The sequence below is a fragment of the Hoplias malabaricus genome, chromosome 4, assembly GCF_029633855.1.
Source record: "Hoplias malabaricus isolate fHopMal1 chromosome 4, fHopMal1.hap1, whole genome shotgun sequence".
NCBI lineage: Eukaryota > Metazoa > Chordata > Actinopteri > Characiformes > Erythrinidae > Hoplias > Hoplias malabaricus.
Window position 1 is genome coordinate 3,066,149 of NC_089803.1, and position 23,885 is coordinate 3,090,033.

Here is a 23,885-nt window from a genome sequence, read left to right on the forward strand (position 1 = left end):
CTCTTTAAGAATGCAGTGCAGTTAAACCAGTTTATGGGGGAAAGATCAATGTGACTGAAAAAACACTTTTTACTCAGAGGTTTAACTGGAAACAAATGTGTGGAGACCTCTCTAATTCATAAATAAATAAACAATAATAATCATTAATGAATGTCCTTTTTCTGAATAAATTCTGGAAACATGGACCTCCACATCACTGTCACAGAGAAACAGTGAGAGTCAACAAGCATCTTTTAGCTGCAGGCGGTCGAAGATTAAAATCTGCTCTGACCAGTTTCTCTCACTCTGGTATGGACTTTCTCTTTTTCTCTCTCTCTCTTCCTGTACAGAATTCAGTGTAAATCTAGTGAAGATTGAACAGAGTTGTGGAGTTGATTAATAAAGATCCACTGCTGAACTGGAGATGAAGCCTCAGTGTTGGTTCAGTGGTGTATTCTTTTGGAGTTTCTGCAGCTGGAACTGAATGTAGACAAAGTTCAGAGAAGGTAACAGTGCTTTTACATTCTCACATACATCCCTCTGCTCTTTTTAAATGAACAGGAACACTGTGTTTATATTTGTGTTGTGTGGATTTCATTAATAACATTGAGATAACAGGATACCGCGACCCTGAAATGGAAAAGCGGAAAAGAAGATGTATGTATGAAATAATAGGAACTCTATGTTTCTGTTTGTTTTCTGTGGATTTCATTAATATCACTGAGATCAGTAAAATTGTGAAATATAAAATCAGATCAGACTGGACATGTGATGTTCTGTTTCTCTCTGTGTCAGGTTTACTCAGATGTCCGACCTGTGGTCATAGCTAAGGTCCTCCATTCTGACTCTTATAGACCTGCAGTGGACACTACACAGGACCATACTTTATCTCCTCAGTACATAATGAGTTTTTATTAGTTTATTAAATTTGCGTATTGAGTGTGTGATGGACTTTAGGAGGAAGTGAATTCCAGAAGCTGTGTGTGTATAAACTAAAGCAGTTCCACCAGTTTAACTTCATTTGTAACTGAGGAGGGCTTTAAGGATCGTGTAAACTTGTTAAAACAGTGCAGTCTGTCTGAAGATAAAAAAACCCCCATTGAAATAATCTGGGTTTAATTATGTCCTAGTCTTTTTTTGCCAGATCATTCAGAGTCTGTAAAATATCCTACAACTGTAAACCGTGAAGGACTCAGAATGAGGTCCTGTTCAGGCAAGTTAACAGATAGATTGAAGTCACAGTTCCAGGTGGTCCAGTTGGTGCCAGTGGAATCAGTCTAAATATTACCCCATTTCTCTCTGAGTCAATTATATTTCAATGTCCAGCCTGTGGTCATAACTGAAATCGTCTGATCTGATGCTTCATAACCTGCAGTCAATCATTCCGTTCATTAAACTCCAGAGCAAAATGCATTTTTATGTATGTATTATTCACATCTGATTGGGTAAACTCCTGAAACTGACAGGTGTATTCAGCTCCTCCTTTATATTCTCTGCTTTTATTCTCATTGGTCACCCTTCGTTTTATGATTTATCTCCAAATGTCAAAAATTATAAACATGTATTTTATTGATCTCCAATATTCTCAAACACAGTTCTACACAACCACATTCCCAGTGGCTACTTCTCCAACTTCTGCTCTCATGTCCTGTCTATCAGAGATTATAAACTTGATTATCTTCCAGATTCAAAAAACTGAGGTACTCCTGAGGTTCTAAATCCACTTTATCTACATTGTCAAATGTTCTTTGTTCATATAGTGGCTTTACTTCCTCTCAGTTTGCAAATAAGGACAGTTAAGATTCTGCTCTTTCAGTTTACACTCCTCATTCATGTAGTCATTTTCAATTCACTATACTCCACTACACTCTTATACACCCCACTATACCACTATACACTCCTCTACAGTTTTTTATTCTTCACTAAACTTCATTACATTCCACTACACCCTACAACATTGCTCTAAAATCCACTACACTCCTCTATAGCTCATTAAAATATACTCTATGTTATATTTGGTTTAAGGTAAAAAAAAAAAAAAACAGTAAATATCTTTTGACTGCTTTATTAATAAGTGTAAACACACAGGGAGCGGTCCAGCTGTGTGACCAGTGAAAAGTCAACAATGGATCTCCAGTGGAGGAACTCCAGCAGTGAAGGAGGAACCTTTGACCTAAAGTGAGTAACTTTGCATTAGTGATTTTCTTCACCTTGTTTGCAGTTTCACAATGGGGTTTGTTAGAAACTGGTCCAAATTGACCAACACTCTCATGTTCGACCTCCTCTAAGTTATTCTCAGCCCTCCGTCCTCTGTAGCTGGATCTGGGGAAGTCAATAGACACTGACAACATGGGCAGCCATGGCCTAATGGCTAAAGAAGCGGGCTAAGGACTGAAAGGTTCTTGGTTCAATTCCCACAATCGGCAGGAAAATCAGGGACAGTGGGTGTGAAGAAACAGCACTGTCCTCCTCCATCAATCCATGGCTGAGGTACCCTTGAGCAAGGCAAAGTACCCCTAGCTGTGCCTTGGGTGTGTGTTCACACCCCAAGTGCACTAGTGTGTGTGTGTTCACTGCCACAGATTGGTTAAATGTGGAACACCCATTTTTTTGTATTTTGTTCAATGACAAATAATTGCACATTTCAATGCATTTCATTTCACCAGGGCAGTGAAATAAGATTGTTTAACATTATTGAAGATAGATCAGAGTGTAAAGGGTGAGGGCACGGATTGATAAGGGTGAGGCGTGTTCTACTGTCTACTCTAAGGGCATGTGAAAAAAAAAGAGAAGCAAGGTTAGTAAAGATTATTATGCTCTGGTATGATCGAGCCATGAGCTGCTCCCATGTGCAGAGAGAGATAGGAAGAGAGTCAAAGAGAAAGGGAGGGGTAAAGTGCACAAGAAGAGGGAGCAGATGATCTTGGGTGAGCAGCTGGTTGTCAAACAAATAAATAATGGCTGATAAGCAGAGACGTTGCTTTGGGTGTCTGAGGACAGAAAGGCACCATTGTCTAACAGGGTTCATATCGGTTATTTACTGATAGTCGTATGAATTAGATTTAGAAGGGTTAAGCCAACTATTAATGGACAAAACTAATATATGACAACTTATAAGCAACATAAAATAACAACATCCTAGCAATCATCGCCCTACGAACATGTGTCTTAACATATGTGTTTTTGTCTGTGCTTGTGTTCTCATGTTCTTGCGAAATGTCATCAGTCTCAGACCAAGTACTGTTCCATTGAAAAGTCCACACATTGCCAAGTACAGTTCAAATACCCGGATCGGTTCTTGCTCAGCCTGTGATATCGAGGATCCACTGGGACGTGACTTCTGTACACTTGAGAGGGTCATATATCCCATAATGCATTTCTCACCAACCTCAGTGCTATTAATTCTTTTTCATCATGGACATAGTGACTCAACAATATGCCAGCATTCCAATTACATAGCGACCACAGCGTCTTCAGGATTTTGTACTCGCGAGTCTCTCGCCAAGTTTGTACCAAGTTTGGCAGTTTGAACTTGACATACTTTGTATTGAGAGAGTGGCCACCTGGGAATTTTAATAGAGCCCTTCCAATAAATAAATAAATAGCCCAGTTTTAGCATCAGCGATCAACAGTTTACAATGTTAGCATATGCTTACATAAAAATGCAGTCTAATAAACACAAGAAATGCTTTTATTAAAATGTAATATCAGGCATTACATGATTTTACAGCAAGGGCTCAATATAATTGCATAAATATGGAAAAATAAATAAATAAAAAAATTTATACTTGAGAGAGTCATATATCCCATAATGCATTTCTCACCAACCTCAGTGCTATGAATTATTTTTCATCATGGAGATAGTGATTCAACAAGTATGCCAGCATTCCAATTACATATCGACCACATTAAAATGTAAATCCTTGTAAAATAAACACTTATTAAATAATTCTCTTCTCAAACATGAATTATGTACTGATCATTGGCTTCTACAAAACACATAATATCTGTGTGTGGTGTAGATTGCAGACACAGAAATCAGCTTCTCCAGAACCCAGTTGTGTGCCTATAAAGAATGAAGGCTCCATACACAACCCTCCTGGATTCAGTAAGGAAGGAGAACCCAGCTGTGTGTCTATGAAGAGTGCCTGGTCCATACACAACCCTCCTGGATTCAGTAATGAAGGAGAACCCAGCTGTGTGTCTATGAAGAGAGACTGGTCCAATTGTGTGTCTATGATCAGTGAAGGATCCTCTGGGAAGCCTCCTGCATTCAGCAGTGGAGCTGACCTCTCAAGGTGAGTAACTAACGAAATATATAACAGATCACACACACATTGCCTGTGGTACAGAAAAATTAGCAGATACATGATTCCTGCCTTTAACCCTCAGAAAGAAAGACTCCAGCACAGAGTCAAATCAATGGTTCTGTGCTGTGATATTATACAATCACAATAATTTGAAAAATGCTTTCCTATTTTGATTTTGTTGCCAGCAACACATTCTAAAAGTCTGGGGATTTAGTACAAAAGACTGGTAAAGATGTGCAATCCAAGATGGTGGCGCGTGTGCAGCTTGCAGTGGCTGCTCCACTCCCATGGTGCTTTTTTTTTAATCGTGCCTTTTTGTTTTAACTCCTTGGCATATGGACGCAGGAACAACCGGTGTCAATTTCTACCAGCACCAGACATGGCGACACCTCTGGAAATGGACAAATAACAGCCTAGACCATAATTTGTTGGAGGACCGGTGCAGAATTGGTTTGCCTCCAGTCCTTGGCATTTCCTGATGCTGGGGGCCAAGGGAGGGGATGCTGTAATCAGTGTGTATAATGACAGAAGTATGTCAAACAGGTAACAGCAAACATAACATGGCCGGCTCTTCCATCTATCCTGCTCTCCAATATCTGCTCCCTGGAATATAAACTGGACTGCATCCGACAGTGAGCTACACCATGAGAATACAGAAACCGCTTCAACGGTCTTCACAGTGGCTCAGCAAAAGAGTTCCAGGATTTGCCATGTTTCAAATCCACCTACCAATGTGCATTTTTGGACCATGGGATGAAACTAGAGCACCCGGAGGAAACCCACGCAGACACTGGAAGAACACACCAAACTCCTCACAGACAGTCACCCGGAGCGAGACTCGAACCCACAACCTCCAAGTCCTTGGAGCTGTCACAGAGACACCACCTGCTGCTCCACCCCACCACCCAACTTTGGGTATTAGATAAATTATATAAATACAACTTGCCATCAACCTGCCCATTAATAATTATTATTTCCTGCTTCACTGTCAGGTCATATGACCGATAACCATGGCTGTATGTTGAGCTGTTTTGAGTTCATCTGATTTGTTTTTTATTATTTATGTTTTGTACTGACCCAAACTCAGCTCTGTGCAGTAAGACTTGCGGTGGCAGTTTGTGTGTTTACATCATTGGTGTAAGAAGTCTATGCTTGTCTGTTGTTACTGCTCACCGCTGGTGGAGTTTGTGAATGTCAGATGTAAATCTTTTTATATTCTGAGGTTAATAATAACAGTGCTCAGTACATGTCCCACCAGGAGCTAACAGTAAGGAGGCTCACTGTGAACTTTATGGAGTGATAAGTGAACTGCAGAACACACCCTTGACAAATGGTTTATTGTCACTGGAGATTTCAACCATGAAAATCAGTGAAAGTCAGTTTACCCTATATTCCATCAGCATGTGTATACAGATCATTCATTAGATGCCACAGTCTCGTCTGGTCTGGAAGCAGGTAAGAACCTGGCCAGCAGGAGCCATCTCTGCTCCTCATTACTGTTTTGAGTGTGCTGACAGACAAATATTTAGGGAATTTGCCACCTGACTGCACACTGCTGCGAGTCTGAGACCCCTCCTTCAAAGCAAGTGATAAAGACGCCCTGAGAATTGCAAAGAGAAAGCTGTTCCAGGCAAAGAGGTTCAAAATGTGAACTCTTTCAGAGTTCTTTGTCTCTTCCCTGTCTGTTAATTACCTTGATTTGTGTATGCTCCCACCGATGGTGGGAGAGAGTGACAAAGGAGCAACACTGTAAAATCTCTGTAATCTTTCCCTTCTCTACTGTAAAATAAATCCTACTTTCTCTCCTCACATGTGACTCTGTCTAATTTATTCTCAACAACCTCTACGAACACATCAATCCAGCACTATAACAGAGACCCGCCGCTGAAATCCTGTACCAAGCTAAAATCAGAAAACAAAGTTCAAATGCTCACAGAGTGCTGTTAAAGAAGTAATGTACATAGTGGTAAATATCACACTGTCCCAAATCTTTTGGAAAATGTTGCTGGAATCATATAATAAAAGAGAAAGTATTTTTCAAAATACAACACACTTACTCAACTTATAATATATTGTCAGGGCACACAGCTCTTCTGTTGTATGTACGTGTATTTAAACATTAATCATTTATACAAAGGACATAAGCAGTACTCCCTTTCTGAATTTTTAAACATAGCTCTGAAATGCTTTATCATAAAGTCTTCGCTTCTGCTCATTTTCTTCTTTTACATTTCAGCTAAAAAACACTTCTTTCAGTACTTATCAATCCCTCTGCTGTCCTGAATGCCACCCTTCTCTCTTTCTCTCTCTCTTCCTAACATTTTTATTTCTACGTAAAGGACTTTGGGTATTATTCATTAATTCATTCATTGTCTTTAACCCCTATCTAGTTCAGGGTCACGGTGGGTCCAGAGCCTACCTGGAATCATTGGGCGCAAGACAAGAACACATACTGGAGGGGGCGCATGTCCTTCACAGGGCAACACAGACACACACTCACATTCACTCACACCTACGGACACTTTTGAGTCATCAATCCAACTACCAACGTGTGTTTTTGGACCGTGGGATGAAACTAGAGCACCTGGAGGAAACCCACACAGACACGGGGAGAACACACCCCACTCCTCACCTGGATCGGGACTCGAACCCACAACCTCCAAGTCCTTGGAGCTGTCACAGAGACACTACCTGCCACACCACCGCACCACCAGACTTTGGGTATTAGATAAATTATATAAATACAACTTGCCATCAACCTGCCCATTCATAATTATTATTTCCTGCTTCACTGTCAGGTCATATGACTGATAACCATGGCTGTATGTTGAGCTTTATTGAGCGCACCTGATTTCAGGACATCTAATTCCAGATACTAGCCCTTTGACTTATCACTTAACATGGGGGGTGACATGGTGGAACAGCATATCATATCACTGTCACACAGCTCCAGGTTCCTGGGTTGTGGGTTTGGGTCTGTGAGGACCATCTGTGAGGTGACTGTCTGTCTTCATTTGGGTGCTCCAGTTTCCTCCCACATTCCAAAATCACACACTGATAGGTGGACTGGTGACTCAAAAGTGTCCATAGATGTGAGTATGTGAGTGAGTGTGTCACCCTGTGAAGGACTGGCACCCCCTCCAGGGTGTGTTCCTGCCTTGTGACCAGTGATTCTGGGTAAAACACTTACAGAATGAATAATGTCTTAAGTGTCACAAATGTGATAGGGCTGAGGGGATAATTTTGAACGGCTGTTGCCAACTGCTGGAACTGAGACATGGGTGCAAACCATAGGTTAACTTTGTAAATTTTGTTCCTTTGTGTTTACTTTTGTTTTGGTTAGTGTTTGTTTTTTTATTTTCTGTGGGATAAAGAGTTAATTAATTAATCTTTTTTGGTTAATGTGTGGTAAAAACAAAATGTTTGATTAATCTGTGGTTATCACAGTACATCAGGTGGGGATGATAAAAGCCAATTCCGCTTTTGGCAAACTTAATTGTTTGGTGTGCTGCTGCGTGCTGTGGCTGCTGGAAGTATGAGGTTTGTAGTATTTTCTGGGATTTTAGTTTATTTTATTTTTACGTTTTAAGTGTGGTGGGAAAAATAGTGGTCAAAATGGATTGGGGATACTGTCTGAATCTTTTTATGCAGGCGAAATTTTTAAAATGTCACGGCATGTTAGATTACCTCAGACATGGCTGTAAGGCCTCAGACTCCAGAGGGTTAATCGTGACTCACAAACCCGTTTCCAAGGCAATGGTAAACATATATGTTTACACCTGGTCATATTGTCTGTTTTTTGTAGGGCCCAGTTAGGAACAAACTAAACTATTAGAGGGGCATCAAGCCTCATAACATCACATTGGCAGGAAAACTAGTTCCCCAATGACACAGGAGCCCAAGTGCCGAGAGGGGGAGAGTTGGGGCTCTAAACTATACTGTTCAGCTCAGCTAATGGGACAGTGTCCTGTAGTGGGGATTATGATTTGGGGTGTGGCTGTGTCTTGTTTACTGGTTACAGGGATGGCAGCATTTCTCAAAGTGTAGGACTATAGTTATTGCAGGTGGGGCACAAGGAAATGGAAGAAATTAGCTTTTTAATGCCTGTCTATTAATGCCTTTCTGAATGAAACCATTTAAGAAATACTTGAAAACCCAGCTCTTCCGAGAGTATCTCTTGCACTGTGTCAGGAACGAGGGACGGACTGACTGAGGGCGGACGCACTCGCTAAAGCACAGTATTTTAATAAAGAAATATAACAAAACAAAGAGACATTAACAGAACGAAAACAAACAGGGAGCCAAGCAGGCTAAACTAAACACGGTGAACTAAACAGGGCAAACTGGACTGACAGACTAAAGAGTTAACAAAATAATGATAGGAAAAGAAACTGCGACATGAAACAACGAATAGGAAAACAAACACGGAGAAATTGAGGAGACAGACGGACAGACTAGAAAACACGACCAACTAGAGACATGAGAAATGAGAAATGTACGACAAACAGGACGTGAGACAAGAGGGCTTAAATACTGACACAAACGAGACACACCTGGACAGATAACAAGGACGGGTTAACACATGACACGGACTAGGAGGCGGAACAAAGGCGGGACGAGGGCGGAGACAAGGACATAAACAAAACATAGCCATGTGCTAAAAAGAGCACATGACCGGGGACAACAGACTTGACAGGACGAAGGCGTGACACACTGAAACTCTTTCTTTAATGCACTTATTACTTCCTGGCATATTGCACTCAATGTAAGGTAATTTGTATAAATTGTGCTGTAGCTCTTTTGTAAGTTGCTTTGGATAAAAGCGTCTGCCAAATGCATAAATGTAAATGTTTAGAGCTGCTCCAATCATCAGCTTCACTGGCCTCTGATTCACTGACAGGGTCTGGTTAATAAAGTTAGTTTACCAGCTCTGGGCTTGAGGTCAGTAATGAGAGCACAACAGATAACAATGACAATTAATTACAATTATGAAAGTGGCTTGTATAAATCTTTTAGGGAAACAGAAGAGGATCTGAGAGTTAGTGAGCATTAATAGTAGCTGTGTTCAGGTTGTGAGAAAGCGCTCTAAACATGCAGCAAGTTAATGTTAGTCTCTGGCCATGTCCCAAACTGCGGACTGCTACACTGAAAAGTATGACAAAATATATATACCACCCTTAGCAATGTTTCTGTAGTATGTGTATGTAAAGTTCCATAATGTGTTGTTCTGGTCACAGCCTCACTCTCTAATGTTAATGATAATCAAATGTTGTTCCACATCATTATAAATGCTTTATTTTACTGCCTTATCTACATAGGAATCAGCTTATAGCTATCTAATAATTTGGGGATGGGGTGAGTTTTGACTTATTCCTATGCCCTTGCACCTGCCTTTGCTCATTTTTACACAAATTGAAAGAAGAGAAACTGAAGCACAATTTTTGAACATTGATGTTAATGTTGTATTTGGTGTTAGGCTACTGATTTAGAGATTGAAGTTGATGTTACTTCATTAAGTTGGAAAATTGTAAAATTGCATGTGTATTTTGTTACATTTTATGGGGCGATATGGTACAGGTGGGGCACAGAAATTCCTCTTTGTCTGAGGTGGGAAATGATACAAAAAGTTTGAGAACCACTGGTCTATGTTGAGCTACATAACCTTTCAATTCTTTGAAGAACACTTAAAATGTCAGTTTCAGCCAACTCTCCAGTCTTGCCCTTGGTTTCTGCTAAAATCTGCCAATGGTTCAGACATACCATCTAGGATATTTATAAGTAGATGTATGTACATTGGGGAAGGTTCTGCCCAGAATGGGTATACTGATTACCAAGAGCTTTGGTGACGCTGGCACTCACTTTTCTAAGAACTCTATTCCAGGACTTGTGGGGATGAACATAATTAGTAAGAGCTATAAAGAGCTTTTTGTACAGCATCAGAATGCTCTTTTTTGTTCTTTAGATACACAGCTTTTATGTCAAGCATGGCAGCAAGTCTTTTCCAAATGTCAGAATTTTGAGCAGACTTTACAGGATGTTAAAGTATGTATGATCTGAGTGCAGCTGGGCCCAGCAGTGCCAGTGCTGGCAGATACCATGAAATTGGTGTCAGCATCTGCTACAATGAGTTGGGATCTACCCTTTCTTCTGTTTTGTTGGAGCCAGTATATTTTATGGAAGGAAAGGTGCCTAGTGACCTACTTGTTCTGTCTGCCTTCTTGGCTGTGGTGCATGGGGTTGTACAGGTACTGGTTGTCAATGTTAGCCCACAGGATATGTGGTTCCAGCCCCAGGTGGTGTTGGGTGAACTTCACATGGTCCAGCCTTTCCACAACTGCAGTACAACAGGCCCAAATGGACAAGCAACACGAGTTAACTACTATTCAGTCTGTTCAAAGGGAAGATAATAGTCACAGTGATTTTTCCCAACTTAGTTGGCCTACTCTGTCTTCTGAAGAACAGGAGGGGGTACATGCTCTTTTGGAAAATCATAAGACAGACGTTTTTAGTATGATGGAGATTTGGGTTGTACTACAATGGTTCAACATACCATTCCTCTCTTGGAGATACAGGCATCTCCCAAATTCTCAATGTGATCTGGTCAAGGTCAATATACAGAAGTTTGTAGACCATAAGATATTGAGTCCTTATGCTTCCCCTACATTGGTTGCCCAAAAGAAGGATGGGTCAATACCCTTGTGCACTGACTATTGACAACTCAATGCTAAAACTTGTAAAAATGCATTCCCCCTGCCTAGAATAGAAGCATCACTGGATGCATTGGGTTGGGTGAAGTGGTTTAACACATTGGACCAGGCTAGCGGTCCCAGTAGCAGAGCAGGACAGGGAAAAGACTGTGTTTTGTTCACCTTTTGGGTTGTTTGAATTCCATCGGTTGTTTGAATTCTATTTTGGATTATGCAATGCACCAGGTACATTCCAGAGGGTGATGGATCATATATTTGGGGATCAGAGTTTTCAAGTCCTTCTACTGTATTTAGATGCTGTGGTTATATTTTCACAGACCTTTCAGCAGTACCTCCAGCAGCTAGAGATGGTGCTGAGCCATCTATAGGAGTCTTTAAGACTGGAGTTAATTATTTAAGCCACATTCTTTCTGCTGCAGGTGTATCCACTAACCCAGAAAGATACATGCAGTTGCTGAATGGAAGCAACATTCCACTGTAAAGATCTTTTTAGAGCCTTTTTAGGTTTTGCCTCTTATTACTGGTGGTTTGTGGAGGAGTTTGCTACCTTGGCAGCACCCCTTTACAAACTACTGGGCACTTTACAGGGCTCTCAGAAGCGACCAAGGTCAGGGATACAGGGCCTTATAGAGTACCACTGAAATGAAGCTTGTGAAACAGGTTTTCTTGCTCTGAAGGATAGGTTACTCAGTGCCCTTGTGTTGGGATATACTGATTTTGCTCCCCTCTTTACAGTAAGAGATGCCTTGATATTTTAACAAATTTCACCCCAAATTGTTTTTGGGGAAAAAAAAGTTTGTTCCCAAAAAGCTACACATTAATATTCAGCACAAACCCAGCAACAATAATGTGAGAGAAATCTGTATGTCATTCATCTGTATTTTGTTTAAATTAACTCTAAATATGGACTTCCCAAAAACCTATATTCAAATGTGCTGATATATACAGGGTGGGCCATTTATATGGATACACCTTGATAAAATGGGAATGGTTGGTGATATTAACTTCCTGTTTGTGGCACATTTGTATATGGGAGGGGGAAAACTTTTCAAGATGGGTGGTGACCATTTTGAAGTCGGCCATTTTGGATCCAACTTTTGTTTTTCAATGGGAAGATCCAAAATAGAAATGAAAAACACATTGTGAACCTTTATGAAGTTTTCTTTAGAACTCTGAACTCTGTAAATATGGGTGCTATCTACACACTGGTGTTTACAGCTTTCAGAGATTTTAATTAGTTTTTTCTTCTATTTTGCTATTAATCTGATATGACACTATTTTTATAAACCTCTGTCTCACACATTGACTATTCATGAGATAGGTGTGAAACACAGGTGAGATATCACCTCCCCACTGTCAAAGATAATGCCCATTAGCTCCCACCCCACCAGTGAGACAAACTGAACCCTTTGTTTGCTAAATAACTAAAATAACTAATAACTAAAAAATCATGAGTTTTCAAAGACTGCTTTGGAACAACAAAGTCATACATATAAGCATTAGATGACTGTTTGAAAGCAGCAGAGAGCATCCAAACATTAATACAAGCCGTTATTCCCTCTGTCTGAGCTCTGTGCCTCCGCACATTTAAAAAACATACCATCAGCTTCACTAATTCCATCACTAAAATTATAGTACTGAACTAGCGTAGTGTCTAAGTTAACCAGCGGCAAGAAAAAACAGTCTAATATATTTCGCTTACTCATCACAATATTAAGCCAATTCCCCTCTGGCAGCTGAAAAGTGTGACTGTGCCATCTTGGAGCTTTGCACGAAAACACAGCCAAGTGCATTTGTTTCATATGTCGTAATCCTCCAATAAGAGTGGCCAGATTATCATGCTATTATCATATGAATATGAATGGGTGGGCCATCAAGGGTATCGGTCTGAGTCTCAGAGAGAAACGTGCCTCTTGTTATTTGTATTTCTATAACAAGCAGGTAAAAAAAATTTTTCAACCTCCATATATTTGAAAAGAAGACATTTTTTAGTTTCTGTGGATATGTAAATTATGTTTATAGAACAAAAACTCGCTGTGATGTGTAAGTGTTTTGGTTTATAGAGTTAATATATTTGAATCTGACTGTTATCATATTGTATATTTAAAAAAAAAAAAAAAAAAAATATATATATATATATATATATATTTTTTTTTTTTTTTTTGCTTATTGCACTGGCTGGCCTGTGCAACCAGGTTCTTTATTCTAGAGTGTATGATTTAATTGTCCTAGGACTTAAGTGTTTGTCTTGGGGCAACAATTTGATACTCATATAGCCCTATCTATGCATTAATGATGTTTGTGTTCCTGTGTTTGACTCCACTAGGCAGCACTCTAGAGGAACAGCACCTCAGATAAACTCTCTGCAGGAGGGTACTGGAGAATCAGATAGTAATGTTTTACAGAAAGTTTTTAAGAGACACAAAACCAGAATGAAGAGCATATACGAGTGCTTATTTGAAGGAGTCAGGACTCCAGAGAATAAAACCCTCCTGAACAGTGTTTACACACAGCTCTACATCATCGAGGGAGAGAGTGAAGGAATGAATAAAGAACATGAGGTTTTACAGATGGAGAAGACACCAAGGAAACACCAACAAGACATTCCAATCAACTGCTCAGACATCTTTAAACCTCTGCAAGGTCCTGTGATGGCTAAAGATCTAAGACTCAGAGACAGAAAAAAGGATAAAGGAGCAGAAGTTAAGCAGCTCAGAAGTGTTCTGACAAAAGGCATCGCTGGAATTGGAAAAACTGTCTCTGTGCAGAAGTTCATTCTGGACTGGGTTGAAGGAGCAGCCAATCAGGAGGTAGACCTCATGTTTGTGCTTTCGTTCCGGGAGCTGAACTTGATTAAAGATGATCAGTACAGTCTTCATGGACTTCTGTGTGCCTTCTATCCTGAGCTCAGAGATCTGGACACAGAGAAATATGACCAGCTCAGAGCTGTGTTTATATTTGATGGTGTGGATGAAAGCAAAATTCAACTGGACTTTAAACAGCATGAGAAAGTGTCTGACATCACTGTGATATCATCAGTTGGTGTGTTGGTGACAAACGTCATCAGAGGAGATCTGCTTCCCTCTGCTCTAATCTGGATCACTTCCCGACCAGCAGCAGCCTATCAGATTCCTTCTCGGTACATCCAACGTGTGACAGAAATTCAGGGATTCACCAACCCTCAGAAGGAGGAATACTTCAGGAAGAGAATCAAGGACCAAGACCAAGCCCAGAAGATCATCTCTCATATTAAGAGAGTGAGGAGCCTCCACATCATGTGCCACATTCCCATTTTCTGCTGGATCTCAGCCACTCTTTTCCAGAGAATCATCACACAGAGTAACACAGAAATCCCTAAAACTCTGACTGAAATGTACTTACGCTTCCTGCTCACTCAGGCAACCATGAAAAATGAGAAGTATGAGGAGAAAAATGAGAGAGACCCAAGAAAACTGCTAGAGTCCAACAGAACCGAGCTTCTGAAACTGGCTGAACTGGCTTTCACACAGCTGTTGAAGGGCAATGTGATGTTCTATGAAGAGGACCTGAGAGAGAGTGGCATTGATGTCACTGAGGCCTCAGTGTATTCTGGGATCTTCACTGAGATCTTTAGGGAGGAGTGTGTGATCCAACAGAGGAAGGTTTACTGCTTTGTTCATCTGAGTTTTCAGGAGTTCCTGGCTGCTGTCTTTGTGTATCACTGTTATGAGAACAATATCATGGAGCCTTTGCACCGTTTAAAACCATGGTATAGAGGGAGGTCTGAGAAAGTTTCTCTGGAGGATCTTCTGAAATTCGCTGTTGATAAAGCTGTAAAGAGTCAGAATGTGCACCTGGATCTGTTCCTCCGGTTCCTGCTGGGACTCTCACTGGAGTCCAATCAGAGTCTCCTACAGGGTCTTCTGACCCAAACACACAGCAGATCAGAGAAAACTACAGAGTACATCAAGACACTAATCAAAGGAGGTAATTCCATGTCAACTGAGAGATCCATCAACCTGTTCCTGTGTCTGTCTGAGATGAAGGACCAGTCCCTGGCCAGAGAGATTATGGAGTATCTAAACTCAGTAGTAAACTCTACTGAGAAACACTCAGTAGTGAAGTTGTCTCCTGGACAGTGTTCAGCTCTAGCCTACATGCTCCTGAACTTAGAGGAGGAACTGGATGAACTGGACCTGAGTAAATACAACACATCAGAGGAGGGTTATAGGAGACTGATACCAGCTGTGACTGTGTGCAGAAAAGCTCTGTGAGTATTAGTTCAGTGATACTACAATTTCTGTATTTAATATTACACGAGAAATAGAAAATCACACATATTCAATAGAACTTAAAAATCAGAACATGAATTACTTGGATGGAAGAAGAAACTTGGGTGTCTGCCTGAACTGTTGTTGGTAGGGCCAACAGGGGGCACTCTACCTGTGGTCTGTGTGGATCCCAATGTTCAAGTTCGGTGATGGGGACACTACTGAATAAAATGGCAAGGTCCTTCAGATGAATATAATATAAAACTGATGATTCTGACTGTCTAACAAATTTAACTCATCTATTTAAGGATATGTTAGTTTATTGATCAGTTTGGATATGTCAGCTTTTTATGGAGGGCCAAAAATGACATAAGTAAATGCTTTATTATAAAAATAAATGATTAAATGAATACATGCTCAATATATATATATATATATATATATATATATATATATATATATATATATATATATATATATATATATATATATATAAGTCATGAGGGGTGGCATGGCTGCGCAGCAGGTAGTGTTGCAGGATTCGATTCCTGCTCCGGGAGTTGGTGTTTTCTCCCCGTGCCCCTGTTTAATTTCAAAGTTTACACAAAACAGACTAATTTAGATGAGAAAATATGTATAATCATGACAGGACCTACAACATTGCTATATGTAATGTAGGTCCACAGATGTCAAATGCTTTTGGGCATGTTAAGCAGAAAAAGTGTGCTGACTTCAGAAAACCAGTAACACAGATGTGTCCATTGTGTTGGTACGGGTTATAGGGGGAGATGAACTGACCTTTAGTTTTGTAAAATACCAGAACGTGAAAGGCTTGTAGGTCTCCACATGAATAAGTGATTGTGATAAGTTCTCAACACTTTTACAAGCACTGTTATGAAGTGGATGGGCCCAATTTTGAATATTGGTTCCTCTTAGTGTCTCTTTCTCTTGCTCTGAGGTATTTTTCCCTGCCACTGTTGCCCTGGAGTTGCTCATTGGAGGCTTTCACGTGGATGTCTGTAAAGCAGTTTTGTTATGACATTTATATAGATGATGTATTGACTGATTTAACTACCTTAATCATATTTAAAATATTTCTGAGAATGAGGTATTTTTAAAATACATATTATATATATATATATTTTTTTTATATATAATTAAAAAAATGTTTACAAAAGCAGTTGTTGATTTTTTCATTATATTTCACTGTTATAACTGTATTTGTTCATTATTTCTTTACAGACTTGCTGGCTGTAATCTCACCTCGAACTCATATGAAGCTCTCAGCTCAGCTTTACAATCAGTAAACTCCCTGAGAATGATGGACCTTAGTAATAATAACATGCAGAATACAGGATTGAATTTGCTCTCTGCTGGACTGAAGAGTTCACAGTGCCAATTGGCAATACTCAGGTAAAATGATCCTGGAACTGATTATTTAATTAAGTAAAGGCTTAAAAATAATTTTAACAATTACCATTTGTATATAATTCTAGTTATTCTTATTATCTTTTGTTCAACATTTGCTCCTAAAATTGTTTTGTGTAGTCTCAGGGAAGTTGAAGGGTCAAAATTAAAATTGCATTAATGATATTACCAATAATTTATTATGTCCATGTATTAATATTGTATTAATTTTGACACATCTTTATTGTTTTTTTACTATTGTCCCAGCTGAAATATTTGTTTGAACATACATTTATTTGTAGACTCGCATTCTGTAAACTTGGGGAGAAATCTTGTGAAACTCTGGGATCAGTTCTACAATCAGTAACCTCCACCCTGAGAGAACTGGACCTTAGTAACAATGACTTGCAGGATTCAGGAGTGGAGCTGCTCACTGCTGGACTAAAGAGTCCATTCTGTAAACTGGAGACTCTCAGGTGAACTTTCTGTGACTTGATTATTTAATGAAAAAAAAAAACACTTACTGTAAACAATGACGAAGAATTATTTTTGCTAACTAAGCAAATGACAGAAGGTTTTAGATAACTTATAAGACTGTAAGAGATATTTACCTAAATAAAGGAAGGAGTACCCATGCTGGACACTTAAAGTTGCCAATAAAACTTATGGTTGAGGAAAAATATACTACTTGTGTATATAACATTCAGTTAAACATCATCAATTTTTTCCTATAGTTTCATCATAAAGTAAATAATTGCCCAATTTATAAAGGTGTGCATACTGAAATTCTATTATAAACTGAGAGAGTAAAATACATGCATTTATATATGAATTTATAAGTTCTCTTTTTTACATCTTATTTCAAGAAGGAAATGATGATTTACATAATACTGCTACATGGATTTATCCACTACCAAGGCTCCTCCAGTAATAACATTATTGATATTATTAAACAATGTGGCTTATTTAATGTTATTGTTTATAAATTATATAAGTTCTAAATTGCTTAACAGACAAATTTTGGCAGTAGCTGGAGGTAACTGAAGTAAGTTACATCAAGAATCAATACATACATCAAGATACTTGGGTTTGGTAGAAGTACTTAGTAGGTTTGTGCTTTCAAACACTACTTAGCAGTGTTTAGTAGTATATAAATGTGTACCCTACCTCTGCAAAACCAAAGTTATGGTCTCAAAGAAATTAACAAGGTGAGCAGTTCTACAAATTAACTCTTGATTATGCCAAGCTGTTCACTGAAAACCGTTCCAGGTGACGACAGAGCTCAAGGGCCTTGAGATTGTGGGTTTGAACCTTGCTTCATGTCACGTTCTGTGAGGAGTTCTCTGGTGTGTACTCCCTGTGTCTGCATGGGTTTCCTCTGGGTGCTCTGGTGCCTGGTGATGTACTGATGACCAATCCAGGGTGGGATCCTGCCTTGTGTCCAGTGATTCTGTGTAAGCTTCAGACCCACAGAGACCCTGAACTGGATGTTTGCCAAAAATGGAAGAAAGAGGAGCAAAGATTTTTAAGATATCCATCCATCCATCCATTATCTGTAACCACTTATCCAATTCAGGGTCACGGTGGGTCCAGAGCCTACCTGGAATCACTGGGCGCAAGGCGGGAATACACCCTGGAGGGGACGCCAGTCCTTCACAGGGCAACACACTGTTCATGTTCAGGGTCACGGTGAGTGTGAAGACTACCTGAAATCACTGGGCACAAGGCAAGAGCCTACCATGGAGAGGGCACCAGTCCTACAACCCCAGAACTGTGACAGCAACACTTCCTGTTGTGCAACTGTGCCACCTCCCCCATTGAAATATGTTGTCTAAAATATGCTTTACAGAATCCACTCAATATTTATTTGAATAATCTGTAATATGTGTTTTTAGGATCAGTCTTTGTAAACTTGGGGGTAAAAGTTGTGAAACACTCAGCTCAGCTCTAAAGTCGGTAAACACATCCCTGAAAGATCTGGACCTTAGTAACAATAACCTGCACAATTCAGGAGTGGAGCTGCTCTCTGATCTACTGAAGAGTTCACACTGTAAACTGCAGAAACTAAGGTGAAAATGTTCATAGAGAAATTAGCCAAAAAATGAACAATAAAGTATTAATTCAATATTTAAGAGGCTACTAGATTTTAGAATTGTAATACTCTAATAACTTTTACCTCTTGCTCCAATTTCAATTCCTTCTCCGATTTTGCTGTAATGTTTACAGTATCATTTCTTCGTTTGCAGACTAAATTCATGTAAACTTAGCGAAACATCTTGTGAAACACTGAGCTCAGTTCTGCAATCAGCAAACTCCTCCCTGAAAGAGCTGGACCTCAGTAACAATGACCTGCAGGATCCAGGAGTGGAGCTACTCTCTGCTGGAATGAAGAGTTCAGTCTGTAAACTGGAGACTCTCAGGTAAAGCCTTCTATAAACTAGATATTTATTGATGTGCTTGAATATGCCGAGATTCCTATGAAGGTGCAGCAGGTGAATTCCAGGTAGGCTCTGGACCCACTGTGACCCTGAACTGGATAAGCGGTTACAGATAATGAATGAATGAATGCAGTAGGTGATGCAATTGGTGTTATAAATTTTTACTTATTTTTATTAAAGCAATATTTTAAGACACATTGAGGCAACCCTATTATTTAATGAGACAACATACAGTTATATATTTGCTCAGTTTCTCCTTAAAACAAAAACATTGGGTATATGTCTGTCTCATCTGAATATTTTGTAATAAAATTGAACAAGACAGTCGTTATACAGTTTAAACATAACATTACATGTCTTGCTGTAGAAATAGAAAATTAAAGGCATTACATTTCTGTTCTTTAAGTACAATTGTGAAAAATATAGTGTGTGTTTGTTTGACAAAGAGAGAGAGATTTATGCAAAAGGTTTCAGATTATTTTGTTCTCTACCATCTGCAGACTGTCTGGGTGTATGATGACAGAGAAAGGCTGTTCTTCTCTGGCTTCAGCTCTGAAATCAAACCCCTCTCACCTGAAAGACCTGGATCTGAGCTACAATCACCCAGGAGAGTCCGGAGTGAAGCTGCTCTCTGATCTACTGCAGGCTCCACACTGTGCACTGGAGAAACTACAGTGAGTCTCTCTCTCTCTCTCTCTCACACACACACACACACACAGCTCTCTGGTGTACTGCAGGATTCACACTGTGTACTGGAGAAACTATAGTGAATTACACACACAAACACAGACACACACACATTTTGCTCTCTGGTTTACTGAAGGGTTCAAAATGTATTTTGCAGTTCAGTACAGTTGTACAGTACAGACTGTACAGTTCAGTACAGTCAGTTTTACACACAAACACCCATGTACATGCACATACACACACACACACACACACACTGCTCTTTGGTTTACTGCAGGAACCACATTGTGCTCTAGAGAATCTATAGAAAATCACACACACACACACACACACATACATACATATGAGGATCAACTCTACTCTGGATAATCTACCATAAATTACTCAAATTGATACATAACTAACCCTGAATAAATTTACAGTTTGGTAAAGTAATATAATATAATTCTTTTCAGGACTGAGCATGGAGGAAAAGTCAGGCTTCAACTTGGACCAAAGAAATGTAAGAAACACACAAACACACACCAAATGTTAAGTGGCTGATTCTCCTTAAGAATTGGTAGTGAATATTTATTCAGAGAAACATGTTTGTAAAGGATGCATGAACACTAAATCTTCTTACAACTAAACAGAACCTCTAAATGAGTAAAGGTCAATGTTTAAATTGATGACGAACTTCTGTAACACTTCACATTAAATCGAATTGAATACTCAGTTTATAAGCATGATGTATTAATTATTATTCAGAAAGTTAATAACAAACCTTAATTCTAAAGTAATTAACTGTGAACTTAAGTGAATTAGTTACTGTATTAGTGTGTATATGAAATCCTAATCAATGTTTAATTGTCCCTTAGTCATATATGGTACAACTATTTTGTGTATATATATATTCATTCATCCATTCATTATCTGTAACCGCTTATCCAATTCAGGGTCGCGGTGGGTCCAGAGCCTACCTGGAATCATTGGGCGCAAGGCGGGAATACACCCTGGAGGGGGCGCCAGTCCTTCACAGGGCAACACAGACACACACTCACATTCACTCACACCTACGGACACTTTTGAGTCGCCAATACACCTACCAACGTGTGTTTTTGGACTGTGGGAGGAAACCGGAGCACCCAGAGGAAACCCACGCGGACACGAGGAGAACACATCAACTCCTCACAGACAGTCACCCGGAGTGGGAAACGAACCCACAACCTCCAGGCCCCTGCTGCGTATATATAAATATATATATATATATATATATATATATATATATATATATATATATATATATATATGAAAAATGTGAGAAATAAGAGTGTAAAAGATAGATCAGGGGTCGCGGTCCTGAATTGGATAAGCGGTTACAGATAATGAATGAATGAATGAAGAGAGATCAAGTAAAACATGTTCATAACAATAAAAATTAGATAGCATTCAAAGATTTTAAAAATAAAGTGAAGATACACGCAGAGTCAATAATAAAATGTTGCTATAGAAAATGTGCTATTGTTACACATGTAACACATGCATTTGTGGTTTGTATCTGTGTGTGTGTGTTACAGGGTACTGTGATCTCACTCTGGATCCAAACACAGCCCACCCTCATCTCTCTTTGTCTGACAGAAACAGGAAGGTGAAGCGTGTGGAGGACACTCAGCCGTATCCAGATTGTCTTGAGAGATTTGATCAGTGTCGTCAGGTTCTGAGTGTGCAGACTTTAACAGGACGCTGTTACTGGGAGGCGGAGTGGAGGAGGTGGGCTTATATAGCAGTGTCATACGGAGGAATCGGGAGGAAAGCAGGCAGTGATGAGTGTGGGTTTGGATCCAATAAACTTTCCTGGAGTCTGTTCTGCTCTGATATTGGTTACTGTCTCAAACACAATGGTAAAACTACGAACATACCTGCTCCCCGCTCTCCCTCTAACAGAGTCGGAGTGTATCTGGACTGGGGGTCTGGCACTCTGTCCTTCTACACCATCTCACCTCACACACACACACTCACACACTTACACACACTCACCTCCACATTCACTGAGCCCCTCTACGCTGGGTTTAGATTTTATTATAAGGACAGCTCAGTCAGACTCTGTGAGACAACATAGTTTACTGTCCACCAGATCCATGAGTAATTTGCTGATGCTCAGCAGAGTATTCAGAATGCACATGGACCTGGTTTTCTGGCCCTGTCTGATGCAGAGAACCACAGTACCCTGGAACAAATTATGTCTTCACACCACCCACCACACTGCAGGCCAAGACCAGCAGGATGCCAGTGTATAAATAAAAATCTTTTTATTACTAATATTACTATGAGAATTATTATTAATTTACTTCTGGTCTTTCACATCAAATATTCTATTAGATCACCAGATATAAAATTAATGCTTCAATAAGTTTTCATTGTGTGTATTCTAAATAAACATGTATATATTTAACATTATTTTAAAAATATTCTTATAATAATAACAGTAATAATTGTTACTATTAAGAGCAGCTGAGTGAATATCCAGTGAACTAATTCACTTTTATTATTTGGGATATTGGCCCTGAACAAAAAACAGCCTGCTGGTACTGTCAAAGTTTTATCAGTAATGGATCCCAGAACTCAGAATATCAAGAAAAATAAGTCTGTTTGATGCTACTAATGTTGTTTTTAATCAATAACATGCCATGTAAAAGATTATATTCAAAAAGGTTATGTTTTCACCTCACAGACACTGTAGTCTAACAAATTCTGAAAAAACAACATATAAAATATCTTACAACATAGATGGCTATCTCACATAATTACACTTTAATGGCTACTGAAAGGGGCACAGACAAAATGGCAGCAGAAACAGACCACAGAGTAGTCCTTAGCGCTCAAGATTTGGCACACGTTGTTTGTTTTAATGCTGTATGTAGTTTGTGTTAGAATGTGTAATAGGGTGGAATATGTTTATAACCAATGGGCTTCTTAAAATTGGATTTAGATGTCACACTGACATTAAGATCTACTTCCAGAGTGAGATTACCAGGCTCTGCCTGGATTGTAACTGTTTTTAACTAGGTGGCACAGAACAAAATGTGAGCCGAAGCAAATGCATTGATGGCGAACAATAATAAAAATAATAACTGCCCATAACTGTCAGAGCAGTTCAGGTCTAGGTGGAGGTTTACTTATTTATAGCGCAATACTTGAAAATCTCCACCCAGTGTGTGCTAACCAATCATATTCATCTTACATTTTCTTCTGCCTCAAAGGCTGCACTGCCTCCAGAACATTTTGAGCAGTGATCTTGCACACAAGCTGTACAAACGGGAGCTAGAGAAGTTCAGGGGGTGTCAGTGTAAAGACCTGATGGTTGTTGGTGATCACCCAGGACATAGGATTCCAACGGTCTCCATATTCAAAATCCATCTGAACTTACATCTTAACACTGGTAAAGACTTTAGTCCTGGTAGATGAATGGACAGCACATGCACTCACACACACACACAACACATACACACAGCCAGCCACTTTTCATAGTATATAAAAACAACTTCATCCAATAATATAGAATACCCAATAGTGTCAACCAAATAATGTCTTACTAGTGTTCTTGTTAATACACCTCTCTCTCTGTTTCTGAACCACACTGTAATGTAATGAATCATGTAATGTACCTTATGATAAATATTTCTCTGCTGATTTGTTTTTAATGTCAATTAAAATGTAAGATATTCACAGAGCATTGGTGTCCTGCAGTATGCATTTAATTTTATTGGGATTGTTGTTGAAAATGTGACACAGCCCAACCCACAAATATGGTGGTGGTACATTTGCTGTCATTATGGTGGCTATCTCAACGATACATATTCAGTACCTTTAGGTGGAATCAGCATTGTGTATTGTGTATAGAGCCCCAATATTCCAGAGTGCAGGGTTAGATGTCTATTAGGGTCTAGATGACATCCTGAAGGTGAAAAAAAGGCCTTGAGAACAGCTAAACAAAGCAGATTTTGCCTGAATGCATACTCTACTTTCACAACAAATGTCATCACTGTGGAAAAAATGTAATTACAAATTAGACCCAAATTCAACCCCAAAACATTGTTTAAAAAAATTTCACTTTAGTGTTTCAGCCTG

General features: G+C 39.4%; 1 protein-coding gene across 1 annotated transcript; it reads left to right on the top strand.

Moving 5' to 3' along the window:
- The first annotated feature begins 354 nt into the window (after window positions 1-354).
- On the top strand, window positions 355-23,456 carry LOC136694209 (NACHT, LRR and PYD domains-containing protein 12-like). Its single transcript, XM_066667589.1, has 11 exons — window positions 355-485; window positions 2,068-2,157; window positions 4,002-4,277; window positions 13,323-15,245; window positions 16,489-16,659; window positions 16,956-17,129; window positions 18,549-18,722; window positions 18,900-19,073; window positions 19,592-19,765; window positions 20,234-20,280; window positions 21,335-23,456. The coding sequence occupies exons 2-11, from the start codon at window positions 2,105-2,107 to the stop codon at window positions 21,874-21,876; spliced, it is 3,708 nt and encodes a 1,235-aa protein (XP_066523686.1). The 5' UTR covers window positions 355-485; window positions 2,068-2,104; the 3' UTR covers window positions 21,877-23,456.
- Window positions 23,457-23,885: the final 429 nt, after the last annotated feature.